Genomic DNA, 25,484 nt, shown 5'->3' with positions numbered 1-25,484 from the left:
TGACATTTCTGAGAAGATAGTCCAGGAAAGCCATGTACATGTGGCTGTAAGGCTTACTGTTAATAGTTAGAATTAGTGTACATGTGGCTGTAAGGCTTACTGTTAATAGATAGAATTAGAGGTTTGAGATTATATTCTCTTGCCTTTTAAAAGCATATGCCTATCATCTTGCTTGTTATACTGTGTTGAAATGTCTATTAGTCTCGTTGTTAAAAGGTGATCTGCCTTTCCTTCTTACTTCCCCACAGTGCTCTCTAATTCCATTAGCACATGAACTGTTGTTCAAAGACTCAAAATGAGGGTTTTTATTTTCATTAACTTTGTAAAATTCTGTCATTACTTTACCTCTCTGCTTGGTCCCTGTTTCTTCTTTCTCTCCATTTAGAATTTTTCTTACTGTCTCTCTCTAGTGAGAGAAGACAAGAATTTTACAAATAACTATACAGCAATAAATGATGTAAATATTACTTGTAATATAGTGTGGGGTAAAAGCTATTACTGATGACTGACTGCTATTTTAAATCCAGTAGCCAAAATACACTCTGCTAGGTGATATTTTTGTTCAGAGGTCTGTAAGAGGTGATAGAATGATTCACACAGTGAGATGAGGGAATGCGGTCAGCTAAGGGAGTTGTAAGGATAAAGTGACATCAGGCCTCAAGTCTGCCGTCCTGGGACTAGCAAGCAGGCCCATGTGATCATGTCAAATAAAAAAATCTTAAATTAGTTAGGTGGCAGAAAAACTGTGAGGGATCTGAACATAATGGATATTAGTGGGCATTTTACTCAAAGAGCAACAAGAGGCTGTTGGAGGAGGCTGAACAGAGTAGACTTTTAAACTGCTTAGACTACAGGGCACTGAATATGATATTGAGTTTTGGGCCATAAGACTTGACTTAAGTATAGTTTTAGGATGCCTTTTTTTTTTTTTTTTGTCTTAAGGGTCTTGGGTAAGACAGAGACAGACTGAGAATTTTTCTCTCTTGAGTTATGGCCAAAAGTGTAATTAAAATAAAACAAAAACCCTAACTTATAGAGCCCCATTAAACATGCAATATAGAGAGGAGGGTATGTACGAAAGTGAAAGCAGAGAAGTGAGTATGAAGGCTATCGTTACCATTTGCTGTTTACTGAAAGTCTGCTGCATGACCTATTGTTTGCTATATATTGGAAATACATGAATTGATCTTAAGCACTTCTTGCAGGGGTAGTGGTAGAATGAAGGATGCCTCAAGACTAACATGGAGCACTATCATGGAGTCCCTCAGTTTCCTATTGACTCTTGCTCAGCTCTATGTGTCTCCTTGCTATTCTTCTGAGAGGGTCAAGCATTGCTTGAGGCAGGCGTCCTGACCTCTAATGTATAAGAGAGGATGGGACTCCACACATTCCATGACTCCTTTGACTTCATTTGAAATGTTGCAGCCAATGTGACCACCTGGGTGGCTGGGTGTCTACATTAGGGCTGCATGTGGAGATGTGGAGGCCAGCACACATCTTCCTTGATTGCTTAGTGCTCTCTACCTTAAATAATGTGTTAAGGTCTCTCACTTGAACCCACAGCTTACCTATTGAGCCAGTCTAGCTAGCTCTCCCATCTCTGCCTCCTGTTTGCTGGGATTTCATGGAGGACTGCCATACCTGTTTGGCATTTATGGGAGAGCTAGGGATCTGAACTGCAGTCCATATGCTTTCATGATGATTTACCTGATGAACCATCTTCCTAGCCCCAGAAATTTCCCAATATCTAAGCCTTATATATAGCATATATATTGATTTTCTTTTTTTTTAATTTATTTATTTATTGAGGATTTCTGCCTCCTCCCCGCCACCGCCTCCCATTTCCCTCCCCCTCCCCCGATCAAGTCCCTCTCCCTCATCAGCTTGAAGAGCCATCAGGGTTCCCTGACCTGTGGGAAGTCCAAGGACCACCCACCTCCATCCAGGTTTAGTAAGTTGAGCATCCAAACTGCCCAGGCCCCCCCAAAGCCAGCACGTGCAGTAGGATCAAAAACCCATTGCCATTGTTCTTGAGTTCTCAGTAGTCCTCATTGTCTGCTATGTTCAGCAAGTCCGGTTTTATCCCATGCTTTTTCAGACTCAGGCCAGTTGGCCTTGGTGAATTCCCGAAAGAACATCCCCATTGTCTCAGAGTGTGGGTGTACCCCTCGCGGTCCTGAGTTCCTTGCTCGTGCTCCCCCTCCTTCTGCTCCTGATTTGGACCTTGAGATTTCTGTCCGGTGCTCCAATTTGAGTCTCTGTCTCTGTCTCCTTTCATCGTCTGATGAAGGTTAATATTCAGGGGGATGCCTATATGTTTGCTTTGGATTCACCTTCTTATTTAGCTTCTCTAGGATTGCGAATTATAAGCTCACTGTCCTTTAATTATGGCTAGAAACCTTATATGGAATGTTTATCTATACCGGGCATCGGATCCTCTGGGCCTCGAGTTATAGACACTTCTGAGCTTCCATATGGGTGCTGGAAATTGAACCAGGTCCTCTAAAAAGGTTTTGTCTATTGCTATTTATTATAAAAACTTTTTTACATTTATATATGTATGCATGATTCATTGTGAAAGTAGAGATCGTTGGATAGCTAGTAGGAGTCTGTTCTCTCCTTCCACCTTAAAATTCTACAAAATTGTTTGTATATTACATAGGTAAATATTTGTGATAAATTTGCTTTAGTTTGTTTGTCTTTTAGTTTTGTTTATGATCTTTTGTTTATGATAATTTGTATTTTAGGGAAATTTAAAATTCATAACTGATTTATTACAAAATTTTGATTTTATTCTTACACATTATCTGCTTAAGTTTGCAAGTTGTCACATTTTCTTCTACTTCTGTATTTTAATTTTAAATTTCTAAGGATTTGTTTTTCCTTTTGGTGTATATATGCTGTGAACATCAACTTTAGTTTCTGACAGGAGTATTGGTTCATTAACCATAATTCTCCTGGTTTTTGGCCTCTCTTTTAATAATTGTTATATTATTAGGCACTAGAAAAATATTTAGTATTCATGAGAAGAAATAGAAATAGAGTTTGTGATATAATAATTAAAAATAATGGAATCATTAGAGAAGTTTCTTTTTTTAGGATTCATGATCCATTATTTAGGAAGTGGAGGCCTTCAGAAGGGCCAAAGGTAGCCAGTGGTAGTAGTAAGGCAATAAGTTTACAGTACTGTGTAGGGTCCATCTAAAGGGTCCGTTGATTTTGACACTTAGGAAGCTGTGGTGACAGGCATAGAGGAACTTTGCTGAACTAACAAAAGATGAGGTTGTGTGGCATGAGAAATGAAAATACAGAATATTAAGACATTTTTTTGTGTACAATTGAAGTACTAAAAACATTTGAAAATTGTAATGTATTTTGTGTATGTGTTTTTACTTTGTCTCCCCAGAATTCAGAGGTGTCTGTGTTTGAAGTTAACATTCGGTTTATCGGAGGTCTCCTCGCCGCGTATTACCTGTCAGGGGAGGAGGTGAGTAGTCAAGAAAACCCCCGTGCATTTGGCCGAGCAGGGCCACGACTGGCAGTGAAATGGAGCACTTGCCTAGCGGCGCTGTTTTCTAGTTTGAATGTTACTAAACTAACCTAGGACTTTCTATTAGGACGAATTTTAGAATCTGCTTTACTAGTTTTTTACAAAATGAAAATGCAGACATTAAGGTTAGGGGATAGTTTGGAGGAGATCTGTTCTTTCCTTCTACCATGTAGGTTCTGGGGATTGAAGTCAGATAATTACCCTGGTGGCAAACATCTTTATCTCACATGTATACCTGAGGAGGCCTAAATTAGTGTTGAGTATTGTCTTATTCTTTCCACCTTATATATCGAGGTGGCGTCTCAGCTCAGAATCTGTAGATTTGGGTAGTCTAATGAGCCAGGCTGCCCCAGGGAATACTATACAAACATTGGTATTAGATGGGCTGTCATGCCCACCTTGCTTTTTTTTTTTTTTTCCTTTTTTTGGTTTTTCAAGACAGGGTTTCTCTTTGTAGCCCTGGTTGTGCTGGAACTCACTCTATAGACCAGATTGGCCCCATCAGACATGCCTGCCCCTGCCTCCCCAGTGATGATATTAAAGGTGTGTCACCACTGCCTGAGCCCACCTTGCTTTTTTTTATTTATATATTTATTTATTTATTTATTTATTATGTATACAATGTTCTGTCTGTGTGTATGCCTGCAGGCCAGAAGAGGGCACCAGACCCCATTACAGATGGTTGTGAGCCACCATGTGGTTGCTGGGAATTGAACTCAGGACCTTTGGAAGAGCAGGCAATGCTCTTAACCGCTGAGCCATCTCTCCAGCCCCCCCCCCCCCCTTTGTTTTTAAGTGGTTTCTGAGAATCTCAACTCTAGCCGTCACACTTGTACAACAAATGTTTTGCCCTCTGAGCCATCTCCTAGTCTCCTAGCCTCCATTATTTAATTTTTGTGTTAATCAGTTTGTGTATTTTGCATAAATAATGCTGGCTTCTTAAAATGAATTGCACTTTTCTTTTTCTCTGGTAAAGTTTGTATAAACTTGATTCTTTTACTTAAAAAGTAGAATTTCCTTATGTTTGATTCTCCCTACCCTCACATTTTTTAATATGTTCAATTTATCTGGCAGATATATAACATGGTTGAAAATGAAATGTGTTTTATCTCTACACAAAACAGTATATGATTCTGTGTACTTACACAGTGATGCCCCATCAGACATGCCCAAGTATTGGTCTCATTTCATCGCTGGAAAATTGGCAGTTTTGAGTAGAACAGCTTAAGGAGGTTGCTTTAAACAATGTTGTGAGGGGGAAGTTTGGGGTCATGTAGAGGTGGGCAGAATATCCAAGATTGGGCATTTTGTTTTTTAACTGCCTGGGGAAAATCTAGTTCCCACAAGCTTTCTGAAGAAGGCAACCTCTCTTGACCTGGGAAGGAGAGTTCAGACATCCTGGTTGGCGGTAGGCTGAATCAGAGGCTAGAGTTGAGTAGCAAAGATTGTAGACTCAGTGCAGAAGACTAAAGCATGTGTGGTGATCTTAGGGGACTAAAAGCGTGAGCTGTAAACTCCAAACTTTCTAACTCTGAGTGAAAAATTCTTTGCAAGATTAAAATGGAAGTCTAGATCTAGAGCCTGGCTTTGTTCCAGGGCTCAGAGAGAAAGCACTAAATACTAGCCCCCCTCTGGTAGTCAAAAGGGAAAGCTAGAACTGTAGACCAAGAGATCCATAGGCCATAGTGACCACACTCACACCACTCTTGAAGCCCTGTGCCAAAGTCATGGTCTAAAATGAAGTGGTAACTATAATACAGAGTTTTGTAAGTTCTACTTGATAACATTTAAATCACTGTTTTTCTATTTTGTCCTTTCCTATGGAACTGTTCCCAGTCTGTTTCAGGGTGAAGGGCAGGGCAGAAATAACCAGAGAGAATGCTGAGGGCAGTAAGTGGGACAACAGCTGATTCTGGATCTAACTACCCACCCTCACTTATTCTATAGAAAGAGTTCCTTTCCTCTCCCTTTGCTGGACATAGGGCCTTGGGATAAAGGCCAGGCAGAAGCAAAATGAAGAAACAGCACAGCACATTCCATTTTTCATGCTTAAACCTTTTCCAACAAAGAACAAGGAAGTTGAGAAGACTGTATGTAGGAAGAGAACAGCCTGGGCACGTGAACTAATTCAAGAGGAAGAGGCTGTCTCTTGTCCTACATGCAAATCTGTGATAACTGTCTCTGAAGGCATGAGAGAGAAAAAGAAAGAATGGGAAACGTAGTGGAATGTGGGGAAGGCGCCCACAACTGGTGGATAGAGCTTTAAGGATCCTTTGGGAGTGTGAGTGTCCATTGGGAACTGGACGAGAAATCATGGCTTATGTGTGGAGTTTTGAGGTCTTCCCTGAAGGAGTGACTACTTTTTGCGATACTTGGCTTATTGATTATAGTAGCTAAGATTCTGTAGCATAGGACTACATTTTGGGATTTTCTCCATGATTGCTTTCATCTATACTTATATATACAACCAAGAAAAGCCCCTATGTGTTTGCAGCAGAGCTTGCTTAGCTACATCTTTCTTTAGCATTGACCCAGTAAAGTAAAGAGACAGTATAGACTGAGCCACAAGCCACAGCTTGTTTCCATGGTAGCTTCTAGACACAGGGAAATATATATCCATAGTGCCTTGTTTTCTTAGACTTAATAAAATCATTTTTGTGTATTTGTGTGTTTGTGTGTGGGTATGTGCACATATGCTGGTGCCCATGTAAGCCATAGAGTTGGATTTCCTGGAGCTGGAGTTACAGGCCAGCATGAGCCACCTGACGTGGGAATTGAACTGGGGTCTGTGGAAGAACAATGCATTCCATCTCTGCAGCCCTTTACTGCCTTTCTTATAAACCTTAAGATTTCCTATATATTCCACCAAGTTTTGTATTTCTTTTTTAGTATATTTTAAAAATAATTTTTAAAACTATGCCCACTTTTAAATACATTTTTGTAATATTTTATCTCCATAATTGACTTATCATTTGTACTGTGTGTTTGTGTGTGTTTATGTATTTAATGCTGTATTAGAGACTACATCCAAGGCCTCTTGTGCGAGACAGTTTACCTATGAGCTATACACCCCTTTCAGATTTATTTATGTTTTGCCTGCATGTATGTATGTGTATGAACCATGTACCTACATGCCTGGTACCAAGGAAGTAAGAAGAAGGTATTAGGTCTTGTAGAACTGGAGTTACTCTGATTGTTAGCCATTATGTGGGTGATGCGAATGGAGCCCAGGTCCTCTGCCAGAGCAATAAGTACTCTTAATGGCTCGGCCATCTTTCCAAACGCATACACCAGCTCCTTTAAAAATGTTGGGACAAGTCTCACAAAGTTGCTTAGGAGACTTAAGTTTCCATCTCTTGCCTTAGCCTTTTGAGTGGCTGGACACGCAGGTGTGTGCTGTCATCTAGCCTAGCTTAAGGGCTTTGTTGGGGGCATTTTGGAAATAGCTGCTCCTTGTTCTTACACAAGTGTTTTATTTATTCTCTTCTAGTGCCTGGCTCTAGACCTAACTGAATCGTATGGGAGAACTTTGTAATGTTATCCTCTCAATTCTTTTCTTTCTTTTTTGTTAGGTCTTTTAAGTCTTATGCTAAAATCCATAATATGTTGCTATAATTTTTTACTTTCGATGTCAGCTACATTATAGAGCTATTCAGTGTAAAGGGAGACACTTTCTATTGACCTAAATTTTAGTGAGTTTTGTTAGTCTTTATTTTTGTTTATTGATTTTGTATTTTATCCTTTTGTGTAATGAGCCTCCTAGAGCATTTTAAAAGTCAATCTGCTACTAGTGAATTCTTCTGTTTTTGTTAATCTTGGTCTTTATTTCTTCCTTATTTTTTATTTTATTTTATGTTTTAAACATAATTTTTATTGATCCTTTTCCCAGTTCCTCTGTATCCATCATTCACCCCTGTAGTGGCCTCCTCACCAGAAAAATTTTAAAAGAAATAATAAAAATATAATAAAAATACAAATAAGAATATAGTTAAAAAAACAAAAAAGCAAAAACACAGCAAGCAAACAAAAAACAAGAAAAACCACTTTGCTCCTTTATCTTTTCCTCCTCTCCATGACTTCTTCATTTGTTTTAGTGGCACTGGGAGCTGCTTCGTATCATGCAGTAGACTCTTGTCCAAACAGCTTCACTTGCCAATGTTCACTGCGTCGAGTATTGTCAGTCAAGTTCAAGGCCTCTGACTTCTGGTATACCGTCAATGCTGGACCCTCACCAAATCTCCTCTCAGATATCATACTATTGCCCCAAATCTTAGAGCTCCTGCGCCTATGATTCCGCAAGGCCAATCCCTTCATGTGCTCCAGCCCGTCCTAGACGGGATAATGTTGAGAGTTGTCAACTCAAAAAAACCCTCGATGTGTGCCTGGGTGGTAGTTGAGTAGGTAGTTGAGATATTAGGCTGCTGGGACCACCCCCTCAGGTGAAGGGTGGAGCCAGCTATTCCAAGTGCAGGGACTAGTTCTCCTATGAGGGCGAGGGCAGGATAAGCCCTCTCTGAGCCAGTGAGGGTCAGGACCAGCTCAGCATAGCCATCATATTTCAACACATGGTTTGAATGGGTCCCTGTGATAAGATGGCAGTGGACATCAACACAGACCCCAGCTGCACCAGGACCACAGGCTCAGACATGGTCAGCAACAGTAGCAGCTTGGTCCAGGTTGTCATCATTTGGGAGCTGGTTGGTGGCCTAAAAGAAAAACCCTGATAAACACTCACACCTGCCCAAAGTGACTTGCTTTGGGTTGGAGAGGAAAAACTACAGGCCAGCCCTGTGCCTTGTAGCTCCAGACTGTCAGGTGCCACTGTGGTGAGCCAGTGTATGGTGTGGTATGGGAGAGAGAGGCAGAATGGCTCATTTCCTGTGGACAGACACAGATAAAATAGGAGAAGGCGGTGATGAAGGGGCTGAGGTGGGAGGCCTACTTGCTATCCAGGGTACATCCAGGCTGGGCTGCTGCCAAGGCCCTACTGCAGGTGGACAGTCTGTGCTGATGTCTGTGGCCCACGTTGCCACCAAAAGCCACAAGAATGCCCAGATTCTGGACTGCCTCCTATGGCCATGTTGGGGGGATGTGTGCTGAGAGGGGATTTGTTGATCTGAGGTGCTGCCATGGGGGCCAGGCTCATTTCTGGCTAGCTCTTTTACCTTAAATAACCTGTTCGGGTGCTGGAGAGATAGCTCAGAGGTTAAGAACACTGGCTACTCTTCCAGAGGTCCTGAGTTCAATTTCCAGTAACCACATGGTGGCCCACAACCACCCCTAATGACATCTGGTGCCTTCCTCTGGCCTGCAGGCTTATATGCAGGCAGAACACTGTATCTATAATACATAAATCTTAAAAAAATAGAAAAACATTAACTTGTTTATCTTTATCTACCTTTTGCCTTGGTCTTATTACATTTTCTGCATATCTTATTTTCACTGCTTCTCTATATCTGTCTGTCTGGTGGCTCTCTGACTTCTGACCCCATTCATCTCTCTTGTTCTCTCCTTTCTCCTTTCTTTTTTAGTCTAGATTTCTCCTATTTATTCTTTCTGCCTCCACCTCTGCCTATCCTTTCTCTGCCTAGCTATTAACTATTCAGCTCTTTATTAGACTAATCAGGTACCTTAGGTAGGCAGAGTGAAACATATGCAACATATCTTTACATAGCTAAACACACATCCTTACACTGTTAAACAAATGTAGCATTAGTAAAAGTAACACACTTTTACACAGTTAAAGTAGTATTCTGCAGCATAAACAAATGTAACACATCTTTACCTGGTTAAAATAATATTTCACATTTTTTCCTTTCTCTAAATGAAAAAGAAGGGTTTTTACCTTTAACATAGTAAAGCTATATACAATAAGAACAATTATCAAGTAAGGATTATAGTCACAATATTCAGTCCATTTGTATTTGGCAAATTCAGAGAAAATATTCCATTATTTATTGTATTTTGGTGAGTCCAAAGTTTTGTACCTAATATACCTTCTATCATAACTAAGGAACATTATAACTGTCTAGTCTTGAACTCCAAAGACCCAGGAAGGATATAATATTATCTGAGTAACCAGGAAGTGAAGTACAAGCCACTTCCAAACTTATAGAAATGACAAACATTTGGCTGCCTGGACAGTCACCCAAAGTTCCTTTGCAACATTGGGGCCTCCATCTTGGACCTATAGGCCTAGTTTCTATGAAGCAGGAATTTTGAAGGACTATCCCACCTTAACTTGGCAAAATTCGACAGTCTTTTTCCATCGTATCCTATTTGTCCAGTTTGCACAGCATACTGTCCACAGTTGAGACAAGGAGAGGTTTGTTTTGTTTTGTTTTGTTTTGTTTTGTTTTGTTTTTTTTTTGCTTAAATGGCTAGCTTTGCCATAATGAAAGCAAACTCCATATGGAGTTTCTTTGATATTCATCATCTTCTCTGAAGTAAGTTGGTGTTGCCAGGTGCAGTCATGTCTCACTGTCATGAAAAGCTTTAGGTTATTAAACATTTTAAATGCCATATTCTGTACGTCTTTGAAGTGTTTGAAGACTATCTAAATACATGTTTAACCTTGAAAACATACCTAATAAGACTAGAGGTTTGATTATTATAGATAACTAAGTTCTAACGTGCATTTCTTAGTTATACATTACATTTTTAAATAAGCTGCCTAAGCACAATACCTAAACAAAAGTAGAAACATACATTCAGCATAACAAAAATAACTTTAGATTTGTATCACTATACCAAAATCCATACTAATGTAAAATATTTGAGGTCAGTAGTTGGCTTTTTATCTTATATTTCTATATTCCTCTTAAACAATGGCAAACATTCATAACCTACCAAATGACCAAAAACCACCCACTCCACCTCTTGGGAATGTGGATGCTGTGTTCTCTGGACTGCTTCCTGATGTTTAAGGCATTTTCAGGGACCCTGAGAAAATTGAAACAATGGTCAAGTCCTGGGAAAATCAGTTGTAACATTTGTTGTCTAATCTCTGTGCAATGGGAAAGTACAAGGCCTCTTTGTAGTCCTAGTTAGAATAGTCTGTGAGGCTGGACCACCTCAGCCAGCAGCCTTGAAGCTGTTCTGGATGCAGAACTCTGAGGAAACTGCAACCGAGGCATTCTGAGAGGCTGGATTACCTGCGCCACTTATTTTCATTGTACCTGGTCCCCTTGCACAGAGACTTTGAAAGGTAACATACGTATCTGCATTAACAGAAGTATGGACTGTGTACAAGCCAGCCAAAGAATTTTTTGTTTTATGTTTGAGCAGGTCCCCTGTCTTGTAGTTATTTCAGGTTTATTTCTTTATGTCTGTAGCCAAGATTTTCAGGGGGTCTTCCCCAATAAAATCTGATCACTGTTGTTTTTTTTAAAATTTATTTATTAAAGATTTCTGCCTCCTCCCCGTCACCGCCTCCCATTTCCCTCCCCCTCCCCCGATCAAGTCCCCTTCCCTCATCAACCCAAAGAGCAATCAGGGTTCCCTGACCTGTGGGGAGTCCAAGGACCACCTACCTCTATCCAGGTCTAGTAACCCAACTTCCTAGGCTCCCACAAAGCCAGTACGTGCAGTAGGATCAAAAACCCATTGCCATTGTTCTTGAGTTCTCAGTAGTTCTCATAACCTTGAATGAATCCACAGTCTTTCAAAAGCATAACCTCATTTCCAAAGCAATACATTTTTTGACTTCCATATTAAAGCTAAGGCATTCTTAAATTATTTATGCTGGTTTAATTCAGCAGTTCCTGTTATAGTACCATTTCTCTCTGCAGCTATTGTTAGCCCATCAGCAATCAGAAAAATTCAGACAACACTCTTAACATACAGGATCCAGACTCCCTGTGTATTTCCCATCTCTACATAGTTTATTCTTTTTTAAATTATATTTTACTTCTCTTTTTAAAGGCTTTATTATTAAACTATTTTTCTATGACTGTCTATATTCATTTTCTTTTCTTAAGCCTACACACATTTTTAAACACGCTGTAACCTGTTTAGAGGTTTATTCCTTCTGAACCTGCTTTACAGTGTATCTCTAGCTTTTTTTGTCTGTTTGTGCAAAACAAACTGCTAAGGTTGCTTTGGTGACTGGCTCCACCCATTTCCCAGGTCTGCAAGAGCTAAGCCTAAAGTTCACGGGCCTAGTGGGACCAGAGCTGCATTCAACTCTCCAGCTATGGAATGCTGGTACTGCAGGTCTCCCTACCCAGCCCACTATTTCTACTTAAAGTACTGGCTTTTTTTTTTCCCTCTCCTTATCTCCTTTTCCCTCTCTGCTTTCTCGGGCCCTATGTGGAAATATAGGCCTATTTGGGGTGCCAGAATATACCAGACTTTTTCTTCTGGGCCCCAACCAGCTCCCAAATCATGTTTCAGACTTACTGTTAATTTTGAATGCTCGGCTTAGATTAGGCTTGTTGCTGGTTTCCTCCTTTACCATAAATTATTCCATTTCTCTTTTGCCTTGGGCTTATTACCTTTTTTACTTCTTTATGTCTTACTTTCACTGCTTCTCTGTCTGACTGGCAGCTCCATGCCTATCCTTTTCTGTCTGGCTATTAGCTGTTCAACTCTTTATTTAGACCAATCAGGTGTGTTAGGCAGGCAAGGTAAAACAGATGCAACACATCTTTACATAGTTAAACACACGTCTTTACAAATGCAGCATAAACATTTACACAGTTAAAGTAATATTCTGCTGAATAAACAAATGTAACACATATTTGCCTAGTTAAAATAATATTTTACAAGTGTCCTTCCCTCCTTATTTTTAGTAGATTTTCTTTGGGCATAAAATTTAGGTTTATGCAGTTCTCCTTAGCACAGTACTTCTCAACCTTGGTTGGTGACCCCTTTGGGGGCTGAATGACCCTTTCACAGGAGTTGCATATCTGATATTTATGTTACAATTAATAACATTAGCAAAATTACAGTTATGAAGTAGCCATGAAATAATTTGTGGTTGAGGGTCATCACAACATGAAGAACTATATTAGAGGGCTGCAGAAAGTGTTAGGGACGTTCAGAACCACTGATTTAGTACTTTAAGGATAGCACTGAATCATCTTATGAAGGCTGGATTATGATGAGAAAGCTGCTTTAGTCTTTATCTTCCTGTATATGGTGTTTTTCTCTTTAGCTACCATTAGGATTTTTCTATTAATGTTTCGTTTTGTATGAAGAATTTGAATTGCTTTACTTTCTCTTAGGGGTAGTGTAGGATTTTATTATCTTGTTTGGTGCCTTCTGAATCTCAGATGTATCTTTAACCACTTTGAAAACTTCCTAATTACTATTTTATTCTGCCTTTACTTCTTTCTCTCTGTATTTCATTCCTACACAGATTATACTATCTAGTATTGGTTCTCTTGTACTAATTATTTTTTTTTATCCCACCTAAAAATAAGATTTTTTTTCAAGAGTAGTTTAAAGAGTCCTTTCATGCAAAGATGAGGGGAAAGTACAAGGATTTCTCATATATCTCCTGACCCTAACCTTCTCCCTTACTGCTGTCTTCCATGATGGTTTATTTGTTACAGTTGATGAGTTTACATTGTCAGATAGTCATATAATAAGCAGTTTACAGTGTGACTCAAACTGTGTGGTACATTCTGTGGGTTTGGAAAAATGAATAATGACATTTACTCCCCATTATAATATTATGTATAGCAATGTCCCTGATATTCTGATGTTCTAGTTACAGTGGTTTTTTTGTTTTTTTTTTGTAGACAAGAGTTTCTCTGTAGCTTTGGAGCCTGTCCTGAAATTAGCTAGCTCTTGTAGACCAGGCTGGCCTCGAATTCACAGAGATCCACCTGCCTCTGTCTCCCTAGTGCTGGGATTAAAGGCGTGCACCACTAGTTATAATCTTACGTATAGTGATGGCCCTGCTGTTCTAGCTAGTTTTCTGTTGCTTTGATAAAGAACGTGATGACTAAGAGCAACTTGAGGAGGAAAGAGCTTGTTTTAGTTTACAGTTTTAGGACACCTAAAGGGAATCCAGGGCAAAAACTCAAGACCGAACTGAAGTAGAAGTTCATGGAGGAACACTCTTTACTGACTTGCTTTTCATGGCTTGCTTAGCCTGCTTTCTTCTGTCACCTACTAACACTTGCCTAGGGGTGACACCACCCATAGAGGCTGGTTCCTTCTTCACCAATTGGCAACCAGGAAAATGCCCTACAGACTTGTCTACAGGGTATCCTTGATGGAGGAAGGTCATTGGTTAATTAAATAAAGAACCTGCTTGCCCTGATAGGTTAAAACATAGGTGGGAGGAGTAAACAGAACAGAATGCTGGGAGGAAGAGGAACTGAGCTCAGAGACGCCATCCTCCTCTCTCCCAGGCAGACACAGGCGATGAAGCTCTGACCCAGGATGGACGTAGGCTAGAATCTTCCCAGTAAGACTGGTGCTCACAGATTATTAGAGATGGGTTGATCGGGATATCAGAATTAGCCAGTAAGGGCTAGAGCTAAAGGGCCAAGCAGTGTTTAAATGAATACAATTTGTGTGTTGTTATTTCGGCGCATAAGCTAGCCAAGCGGCTGGGGTGCTGGGGACGCAGCCCCGCTGCTCCTATTACTACATATCCTGATAAGAGGTATCAGTGTGAGGAAGAACACAGGACTGTTTGAAGACTTTGAGTTCAGATCCCCCCCCCAGGTTATTATTATTTATCTGGAAGTAATATTTTCTGTGCGTTTGATGTGATTGGTTTAGTTTTCATCTCAGTAGCAATGAGAGCCAGAATTAATTTGAGACAACATATGAAAAGGAAGTTTCAGCCTTGACTCTTCTGTAGTAGGCTCTCAGCAGAAGAGTTGAAGCAAAGAGAGGGTTTCCTTTAGTTAATGCTTGTGGAAATTTTAGTCCATCTCAGCAGGAAGGGCGTGGCAGACTAGAGAAGGAAGCTGTGGAAAGGAGTGCAGGACTGAGCCAGGGCAAAGTAGGACAGCCAAGTACGGGTGCCCTGTGACCGACTTCCTCCATCCAGGCCTGACTTTTGCCCTTCACCACTAGTGTGTCAGCATATGAAGGCCCTTCATCAGATCAGGCTATTACTATGTAGTTGTTCCTGGAAGCACTTCACAGCTGTGCACAGGGCGTGCGTTTGTTTCATTTTCTCTGTGTGCCTTATCAAGCTTGGTAACGCTGACTAGCAATTTGTGGTAATATTGACTAGCCATTTGTGAGGGTAGTGAAGAATTTTACTTAGTTTTAACTAAATAACAAATGAATTGTTAAGAAACTCTCCACTCAAGGGTAGACATGCTTTTCTTTCCCGACTTTTTCCTTCAGTAGAACTGAGTTAGTGTATTTGTAATTATTTGATTTTGAAGGTATGACCATACCCTTTTTGTGACTCAAGCAGTAAGTCTGAGATGTGCTAAAAACAAATGCATTTTAGAAAAATAGTTTGAATTTGTTATTACCTGATGCTGGATAAATAGGAAGTAGGTTCCTTTCATTCAAACCAGAATTGACGATAATTTATAATGTAGCAAAGTGCTTTTGTTGTGTTAGAAGTATAGCTAGAATAAGGAATGTTTTACCTGTACCCATTTTCTGGTGTGGGAAGACATATGAAGATTACATGTTGTTCTGTGTTGCTTTTTCCCGCTGATTTGTTACTATCATAAATGTGAAACATTATTCTTCTCAGAAAAATGCCATTTCTATTAAATATTCACACGTTAAAAACTTTTGATGATTTATCTTATGTTTATTTGATACAGATATATGGCTTTTCTTTAACAAGGTGGTCTCTCCATTTATTCACGATACCAAAGTACCTTTCTAGCTAGAAAGTATAATTTATATGGGCAATGGTACCTGGTATCTGTCAGATAAAATAGAGAAATTGTTAGATGGAGTTTAATACACACTCACAGATAATAAAAACAAAAGAAATAGCAGCAATAAAATCTGTTTTTACCAAAATATAAATATACTAGGTCAGTTCTCAGGGCTATTTTCTAGGACAAATGGATAGCTTTTAAACCTAAAGCACTGTTAAGTAAAGTCATAAATAAAGAAAAAGAAATGTAAGCATTAATGGTTTCTGGTTTAAATATCAAGTTATTTTGGAAAAAGTGATCTTGCTCCAAAAATTGCTACAATTTCTATTGAAAATTTGACTTTGTTGTTGCCTACAAACGTCCTGGTAATTGGGCAGACTATTCTACAAGCTTTGCCGACTGTGCTAGTTCACCTTTGCTGCTGTGGTAGTCACCACAGCCAAAAGCACCTTGATGAGGAGAGGTTTATTTTACTTCCTGCTCATCAGGAGGGGAAGTCAGAGCAGGAACTTGGGGCAGGATCTGAAGCGGAGTCTGTGGAGGGGCACTGACTTGCTCCTTCTAGGTTACTCAGCTACCTTCCTTATATGTTTCAGGCCCCCTTGCCCAGGGGTGACATTGCCCTGCATGGGCGAGATCCTTCTACGCCAATCATTAATTAAGAATACGTCCCACAGACTTGCCTATAAGACAGTCTGATGTAGGTTTTTTTTTCTGAGGTTTCCTCTTCATAGAAGATCTTAACTATCATTAAGTTGACCCTCCCCCACAAAAAGTAGTACACTGATATAATATCTTTAAATATATTCTTTATTATTTTCCTTTTCATTGTGTTAGGTCATTATGCGTCTGTACACAGTCTTGGATGCTTGGAAGTTTAGTGGTAGTACCAGTGTATAGTTGATTATGTTCCTGCTTATGGATTTGATGGCTGAGAAGACTGAGTTTGTAGCTATTTGTAGCAGGGAGAAATTTACAGGTAAAATTTATCAGAGGAGAGTGACTTAGAGGAAAAGTTCCAGATGCTGTACTTGTTTGGCTGACTCCTAAAAGTAGGCATGTGTGGAACACACATCAAACTTCCTAGATGTTGCTCTTGATCTTAAACATGCCTGCTCCAGCTCCTGTCTGCTATAAGGAAAGATGGTTGGATTTTGAGCTTAGTTACGTGCTTCAGAAAGCATTCCTCAGAGGATAGAACTGTATTGAAAGTCTCAATGCAGTTTACAGTGACCAGGCTTCAGTTCCGATCACTAATGCCTGAGGAAACAACGGAAAATGTTATCTGTCTCTCCTCTCCTCCCCTCCCCTCCCTTCCCTCCCCTCTCGTCCCCTCCCCTTCCCCTCCTGTCTCTGTCTCTTTTGGTTTTATAGTATTTTCTTTTTATGGCTTTGCTCAGTGACATCAAAAATATTCTTGAAGTTATTGTATAGATGAAAATCTTAGTAAAAATTAGGTCAGATAAAGAACAACTTTGAAAAGTCTAGAAATGAAGTATGTGGTAATTAATTTTTTTTTTACTGTTTATACCTGTTATTGAAAATAACATCACTAGACTTGAAGATAGAGCAAATTAAATTATTTAGCATAAAGAAAGATAATAAAATTGGAAAGGAGAAAAAAAGGCAAGTGCTAATGTTAAAAGGTCCGATGTACATGTACTTTGAATGGTGGTTGTTCAAAAACAACAGCCATATTGTTTTGTTTTGGTGGCAGACCTGAAATTGAAAACATGTTTTCTTCATGTGTATCTTAGTTAGGGTTTATGTTGCTGTGATACAACACTATGACTAAAAGCAACTTGGGGAGGAAAGGATTTATTTCAGCTTACAGTTAGTTGTCTATCAGGAAGGGAAATCAGGGCAGGAACTCAGAAGCAGAAATTGAAGGAGAGGCCATAGAGGAAGAGTGCTTCCTTACTGGTTTGCTCTCTGTGTCTTGCTCAGCTACCCTCTTATATGTCACAGAACCACCCATAGTAGGCTGGGCCCTCTCACCTTAGTCATTAATCAAGGAACCCATAACAGTCTTGCTTATAGGCTAATCTGATGGAGACATTTTCTCAAGGCTCCCACTTCCCAAATGACCCGACTGTGTCAAGCTGACAGAAACCTTAACTAGGGCATCATGACTAAGTTCACTTAGTCATCTGTCTAGACACCAGATATAGAAAGAAAAATTTGGAAGCCCTGAGTGAAAAATGACACTATGGAAAACTATAAATAATTGAAACCATGAGATTATTTTTCATCTAATACTTTAAAATGATGCATTTACTTCAAACAAACAATAAAACCAATTCAGAATATTTTATTGCAGTATTTAACTGTAATGCATATCAGTTATGAAATAAGATAGAGTGATTGAGAAAATGACCTACATAATTGGAAGCTTTTACATTTTATAGGAACTTGTGCAATATAACTGATAGTCTGAAAAGTTAAGGATTTTACCCTAAGAAAATTTAAAAATAATCAAGAGATGTGTGCCTCTAAATGATTGTCAGAAAAAAAAATCATTTAAGTGAAAAAAGAAAAAACAGCAATCAGGAAGGCCTAGAGGGACCCCTCGAAAGTCTGGAGGTGATAGACAGAAAACAAAAAGAGTAGAGTGTATAGCTCAGCTGTAGAGCATGTGCTTGGCATGTTTGACATCCTGGGTTGCATGTTCATCATCAGGGACAAAAGCAGGAGTTCACTGTTCACTGTCTGTAAGCCATAATTTGTACAGAGAGCTTGAACATAAATGGATGGGAGAAGGTATAGGGTACAAATAGCAAACCTAAAATGCATGCTTAATTAAGAAAGTAGATTTCACAATAAAAATTCCCCCGAGATGAAGGATACTCTGTGACAAAGACAGAGAGACAGAAAATTAGTAATGATGTCCAAGTCCTTAGCGACAGTAACAACTCTGTTAAGTGAATTGATGTTTATAGAACACTCAGCAACTACAGAATACGTAGTCTTTTCTAGTACACAGGATGTTTATATCCTGGACTACAAGGCAAGTTTTAATCAAATTATGAAAAAAATTAAAAGAGCTCTTGGTACCTGGTGACTCACTATAATCCCAGTACTTCTGGAGGCTGAACTGCAAAGTTCAACCTCTTGAACTAATAAACACATCAAATAAAGAATTGCAAGGGAAATTGAAAGCTTTATAAAGTTGGCTCTTGGAAAGTACCAATAAAATTGAATATATACATATATGTATATATGTGTATGTATGTATGTATATATATATATATATATATATATATATATATATATTAAAAGCTTTCGTATATATACAAAAGGAAGTAATAAAAGATGGCTTACCAAATCTGGAATGAATGCTATTTTCATGATTAGGCTATCATCCCAGACATTATAGACATTGTTGAGAGTACAAAGGTCCTTGGGCTCAAGGGGAAAGCAGGATTATTAAGCAATTAGGATTGTCTATTTAATAAAGAGAAGTATAAAGTATAACCTGTTTTTCACCAAGAAAGTTGGGAATGGGGGTGGTCAATAGCCTGGTGATCTGTATTATCTGTAAGCAGGATAAGAAATGACAAATAGTCTAAGTGACCTTTGCATTATCTGTATAACCAGGGGCTCCCGTAAGCTCCCCCAACCAGGACCATAGATGGCTAATAGCGCAGATGACCAGATTCTCCCCAGGGCCTTAAGATAATACATGTAGCCTATCTAGAACCCATCTTTTTGGAAGAAGCTGCATGTACTTTGAGAAGTATGCCTCCTTGTGCAGAGGGGATTGTATTACACTAGGAAGCTTTTTTTTCAAATTGTACTGTACTTAAATATGCTTGCAATAAACTGCCTGTTGTCAAACTCTGGAAGTGTGAACCAACACCAGCTAACTAGTCATGTTGAACTGCATTCCTTCTTGTCTCAGCGATCATTATTCTGCTGCCCTAGTGTTTACAGAGACCCCCACAAGACATTAAAAACATAATAGTAGAATGTGCCAAATATTATTTTGTAAACAAAGATTTAAGGTAAAATGGAAAAGTTCTCTGAAAAAGATCTGTTAAAATTGATTCTTGAAAAAGCAAAAACCATGAATAATCTTGTATATAACATTAGTATTAATTCCAAGGTAAATTGTTTGATTGATTAGTCTTACCAGATATGGAAGGCAAGAAAATTCAGTCTAATACAGTTCTTTTTAAATGAATAGTTTAGAAGTCACTTATTTACTGACTTTCTATTTTTCTGCCTTAGGCTGTAAATGGTGGGAGTGGTGCTAGCCCCTGGGGTCCTTTCAGGCCCTCATAGAAGTGTTTGTCCAGGTTGGAGGTGGAGTATACTGGCCTGCTTCTCATGCAGTATTTCTCTCTTGGGCTTTCTGCTTCTCCTCCTCCTTTATTTTTAGTTAGTGTTCATTAATTGCACAAAATAGTAGCTTTCGTTGTGCCATTTTTGACATGTGTGTAATATACTTCGATCACACTAATACTTACCTTGCATCTTTTTGCCCTCATCTCGGTAGTTTCCTGCCCACCTTCCCAGGAGTAGCTCCCTTCCTTTTCTCAGATAGTCTACTTTCATGGCTTTGGTTTGAATCTGGATTCCACATGTAAATGAAAACAGACTAGATTTGTTTTTCTGAGTCTGGGTTAGTTTGCTTAATATGAAGATGATTCCTTTCATTTCCCTGAAAATGACATAATTTTGTTCCTTTTCTACATGTATGTATATAAAAAACTTAATTATGCATATTGATCCAATTATCTGTTGATATGCAGCACCTTGGCAGTTTACATAATTTGGCCATTGTCCTTCAGAAGTCCTGAAAGAAAGTCTTGTGTGAGTGTTAATGATTGACTGAGGTCCTGTAAACTCTGCACTCCACAGGGAATGCCTTCCCATTCTTCTGAGGCCATAGAGACACTGATGTCAAAGCCAAAACAACAAAGCAAAAAGAACATTACAGATTTGTAGACTCTGTGACCATATAAGAAAAAATACTGAACAAAAAATTAGTAAAGCTCAGCCAAGCTGTTGTTGTTAAGAATATGGAAAAAAGTCCCACATATAAGTTTATACCCAGAAAACAAAGATGATTTAAGATCAAAACAGTTGATATAATTTGCCATGTTAATTAACAAAGTAAAGAAGAAAAATAATGAACTATTTGTATAATTCAGCAAAACAAATATTATTTTGATGGAAAATATTATTAGAAATAGTGCAGTCATATTTATGTTTCACATTTTACTAGCACTGCAGTTTTAACACAAAATAAAGATTATATTATATTGTATATTTTTCTTCTTTAGATGCCTTCAAGTTTTTGAGATGTCCAGTTATATTGTCTTCAAATTTTACTTTTTAAATTTTGCTTCCTAATATTACATAACCAGAAACACACATGTACTGCCTCCCCAAAAAAACTAAATCAGATAGAAACATATTTACAGCAACTCTGGGGCATCTATCCAAACTATATTACAGCTTTCTGTTGCTGTTGTTGTTAAATATCTGAAATAAGCTTGCATGTTGATGAAGATTTCATAGCCTCGTTGTCTCCTCTTAGATTTTGTTTCTCTATTTTTTTTGTGTGTATGCACATGTGTGTGGGTGTACATGTGTGTGAGTACATGTGGAAGCCTGAATTTTCTTGTGTGCTCGTGTGTGTGTTTAGGAGGTACACATCTGTGCAAGTACATATGTGGCCTAGGGTTAAGGGTGGGAACTCATCCTGGATTGCTTGTCTACCTTAAAGAAGCAGGGATTTTCAGTCAAACCCAGAGCTCTCCGATATGGCTTGGTAGACAGCTCACTCTGGAGATTCCCTGTCTTCAGCTTCAGTTTCTAGATTTAAGATGGACTGCCCTGTCCACTCAGAACTTATGTGAGTTTTTGGAGGTTTGAACACTAACCTTGATTTCTTGATGTCACATGCTTTAGCCGCTGATCCTTCTTCCCAGCCCTCTCTTAGATGTTTTTTGGAGGGGGAGCAGGTAAAAATACAAATGACATGAACCCCAAAACTATGTCCTTTCTTTGCAATGTTGTGGATTGAGGATTTTGCATACTGGCAAACCTTCCTTAGTATCTACTTTACAGATATCCAGTCTAGATACTGTACAGGAAGAGTGACATGTAGCCCTTACTGCAAGGCTTCCATGTCACTTGTACATTGTTGTCAGAGATGGCAACAAGCAGTATTTACCTATAACTTATAATTTGATTATTCATGTTTTTATCTCAGATATTCAAGACTAAAGCAGTGCAGTTGGCTGAGAAGCTCCTTCCTGCCTTTAACACACCTACTGGCATTCCCTGGGCAATGGTCAATCTGAAAAGGTAAACTCTACTTTATTTGATTATGTATGCTCCAAATTAATTAACTGAACTTTGATATTTTTATTCATGGATATCTTCAGTTATCTACTTCCACTATGTTTTTCAAGGTTTATTTTTCTCTGTATATGTAGTTGAAAATCAAAACCTTTTTTTATTTTTAACCTGTGTCCTTTTCTTTGAGACAGGTCATTCCAGTTTTGAATATTCTTCTCCAGTTCTGTTTAGTACTGTATTCAAAGTATTTTTCTCCCCTTTTCTTCTTACATGCTGCATACCATTCTTCTAAGGCAAGATGGAAAGTAGCCTAGAAATCAGGACTGTCTGTTGTTGACGCCATACTAAGGACAATGATAAGAGCTCCCAGTATAGTGTCTAGGCTCAAGGCTGAGCACGAATCCTTAAAATAATCACCTATTTTACTTGGAAATGGATAAAATGCTTTCTCTGTATTACTTTATGTAAGTCATACAAAAGTTTGGATGATGTCAATTTTTTAAATTTGTATTTGCATCCTTTATGCTGACTGAAATATTGCTGTTTAGGTTTTCTCCAGGTAGTATTTGTTATTCATCATGTCTACATTTCTAAACCACAGGAAAATGGGCCTGGTGGTTTTCTTGCACCCAGGTATCTTAGGACAAGTTGGGCGCATTTCTCTTTCTGTAGGTGTGAGCATATGACACTCTAGATTGTAAGCCCTTGTTGTAACTAAGTTTGCAAATATTTTCTCCTGTCCCATGAACTGGCCTTCATGTGCTGGCTGTTGCCTTTGCTGTGTGTTAGTATTTATGTAACTCCTGATCGTTCTCCTGTTTCTTTCCTTCTTATCCCCTAAGTGCCTTTGAATTGATAGAGTACAGTTTGGAGCTCAAGCTCATTTTTACTGTTTTTATTTACCTCACTATCTTTATTAAACAGCTGCTATAGGCATCCCACTTACACAACTGTCTTTTCAATGAGATTATACTTGGTATTGTACGGCTTAGTGTAAAAGACAGAAGCATTGCGGCCACACCTGTTCATTTCTCCCTCTCCTATCAATTACCTGTGTTTTAAAATGAATTACACCTGATGCATTTTAATCGCAAAATAACAGTTAAAATATTTTTTAAACTGCCATATATATTTCAGTGACAGTACGAGGCATAGCAGTGGTCTCCAAATGTTAATATCTAGAGCTTTTATTTAAAGTTTTCTTTTTTACATTTAAAAAATATTTGTGTGTTGAGCCAGGAGGTGGTGGCACACGCCTTTAATCCCAGCACTTGGGATGCAGAGGCAGGTGAATCTCTGTGAGTTTGAGGCCAGCCTGGTCTACAAGAGCTAGTTTCAGGACAACTAGGACTGTTACACAGAGAAACCCTGTCTCAAAAAACAAAACTAAAGAAAACAAAAAAAAATTGTGTGTGTGTAGTGCATATATGCATGCATCTTCATTGATGTTATGGAATACACATGGCGGGAAAGGTGTACATTGTCACCATGGGGAAAGCATCAGCCTTGTGATGCAGATCTGCCTCTGAAGTTACATAGAGATGTGGGCAGATCTTTAGGCTTTGTGTATGTCGTAGGCTATCTTGAATAGGCCATAATCTAGTGAATTACTGTCTTAAAACTGGATTTCTCTTCTAGCATTTGAAGTTTTTTTTTTGTTTTAAAAATTAATTATTTAAGATTGCATTTACCAAATAGGTTTTATTATGGCATCTTTACATACCTTTATGTATCATATTTTCTGTTCATTCTTCCCATTTTCTCATTGACTTCCCACTTCCTTCTCCTAATAGTCCTACTTCTGTTTTCATATCTCATCTATTTTATCACTCTTTTCTATTCTCTTTCCTTAAGATCTTTCTCTTCTCTCACTATCCTCTTTCTAGTTTCGAGATCTATACACACGCGTTTGCACACATATACATATGTGTAGGTACAAATATAATTATTTAATATAATAATTTCTAGTTCCTTTCATTCCCCATAGATATCATTTTGTTTCATTTATCTCTATGGCTAAATAAAATTTCACTGTGTACGTGTACTGGATTTTCTTTATCCATTCATCTGTTTGTGAATATCTAGGCTGGTCCCATTGCTTGGAGTTTGTGAATAACACCCAACACACACGAATGTGCAAGTATCTCTCTATATATATTGACTTAGAATTCTTCAAGTATATAACCCAAAAGTGGTATGACTGGGTCATATAGTAGTTTATTTTTTACTTTTAAAAAAATGTGTGTATGTGTTTGGGATAGAGTGCAAGTATGTATAAATGTGTGCACATAGTGTGCAGACCATGTTAGCTTAAAGTGTCATTCCCTATTCAGACAGGATTTCTCTCTGGCTTGGGCTTGCTTATACTGGAGTGGTTGGCCAGTAAGCCTCACCTATCCCTGTCTACCCAGCATGGCATTACAAACATTGCCACTGTGCCTGGTTTTTGTTATTGTTGTTGTTTTGGTTTTCCACATGGGTTCCGGCATCAAACTCAGATCCTCATGCTTGCATGGCATGCACTTTAATCTCCCCAGCCCTATTTTAGCTTTTTGAGAAACCTCTACTGATTTTCACAGTGTCTGTACAGTTTACATTCCCGATAGTTCCCCATCTACTCACCGCTCTGTCTGTCTGTCTGTCTTTCTTTTTCCCCCTATATGATAGCCACTCTAACTGAGGTACAATGTAATCTCAAAGTAGTTTCAATTTATGTTTCCCTGATTGCTAAGGATTCCAAATCCGTTTCCCAGTTATTTATTGAACATTCTTTTGAGAGCTTTTGAAAATTGGCTTCATTATTATCACATTTATTGATGATTTTTTTCCTTTAGTATGTAATTTTCACAGTTCTTTGTGTATTCTAGCTATTAAAATTCCCTGCCTGATGTGTAGTTGGAGAAGAATTTTTTTTTTCATTCTGTAGATTATCTGTTCATTCTGGTGACTGTTTCTTTTGCTATGAAGAAGTCTTTTAATTTCATGTAATCTCATTTGTCAATTCTTAGAATTATATTCTATGCTATTGGAGTCATTGTTTATATCCTGAAGTGTTTTACCTATGTTTGCTTCTAGTGATTCTATACTTCCATGTTTATGTTAAGGTCTTTGATTCATTTTGAATTGATTTTTTTTCCTTTGGTACAGAGTGAGAGATAGGGATCTAATTTTATTCTTCTGCATGCTTGGAGAGGTTTTCCTGGTACCATTGTTACCAAGGTTATCCTTCCCCAAATTGATACTTTTGACACCTTTGTCAAAATCAGGCAGCTGTAGCTCTGTGGGTTTGTTTCTGGATCTTCTGTTTTTTTTTTTGGTTTATATAGTGATATTTCTTTTGTATTTTAATAAATAAAGCTTGCCTGAAGACCAGACTGCAGAACAGCCACACCAGTCAGCCATACAGGCCAGGCAGTGGTGGCACACACCTTTAATCCCAGCAGCCACACTAGTTAGCCATAGAGCCGGGCAGTGGTGGCACACACCTTTAATCCCAGCAGCCACACTAGTTAGCCATAGAGGCTTAGCGGTGGTGGTGCATGCCTTTAATCTCAGTACTAGAGAGGAATATAAAGTTGGATGGAACAGGAACGAGCTCTTCAGTCTGAAGATTTCATAGAGGAAAGAGCTCTCTAGTGACTGCTTCTCTGATCTTCAGCTGGAACCCCAGTGTCTGTCTCTGGGTATTCATGCTACAGGTTTACAGGTCTGTTTTTGTACCAGTACCATTCTGTTTTGCTACTAAGGCTTTGTAATAGAACTTGAGGCCAGATTTTGTTATCTCCAGCATTGTTCTTTCTAAG

General features: G+C 38.7%; 1 protein-coding gene across 1 annotated transcript in view; it reads left to right on the top strand.

Moving 5' to 3' along the window:
* The window catches only part of Man1a2 (mannosidase alpha class 1A member 2), a 123,482-nt gene that overhangs the window by 30,986 nt on the left and 67,012 nt on the right, over positions 1–25,484 (top strand). The window contains exons 5-6 of the mRNA XM_005357099.3: positions 3,407–3,487; positions 21,593–21,687. Of these exons, the coding sequence (XP_005357156.1) occupies positions 3,407–3,487; positions 21,593–21,687 (176 nt within the window). The remainder of the gene's footprint in view (positions 1–3,406; positions 3,488–21,592; positions 21,688–25,484) is intronic.

This window comes from Microtus ochrogaster, chromosome 21, assembly GCF_000317375.1.
Source record: "Microtus ochrogaster isolate Prairie Vole_2 chromosome 21, MicOch1.0, whole genome shotgun sequence".
Lineage (NCBI taxonomy): Eukaryota > Metazoa > Chordata > Mammalia > Rodentia > Cricetidae > Microtus > Microtus ochrogaster.
The sequence above is the reverse complement of the archived record's forward strand: the minus strand, read 5'-3'. Positions and strand labels throughout refer to the sequence as shown.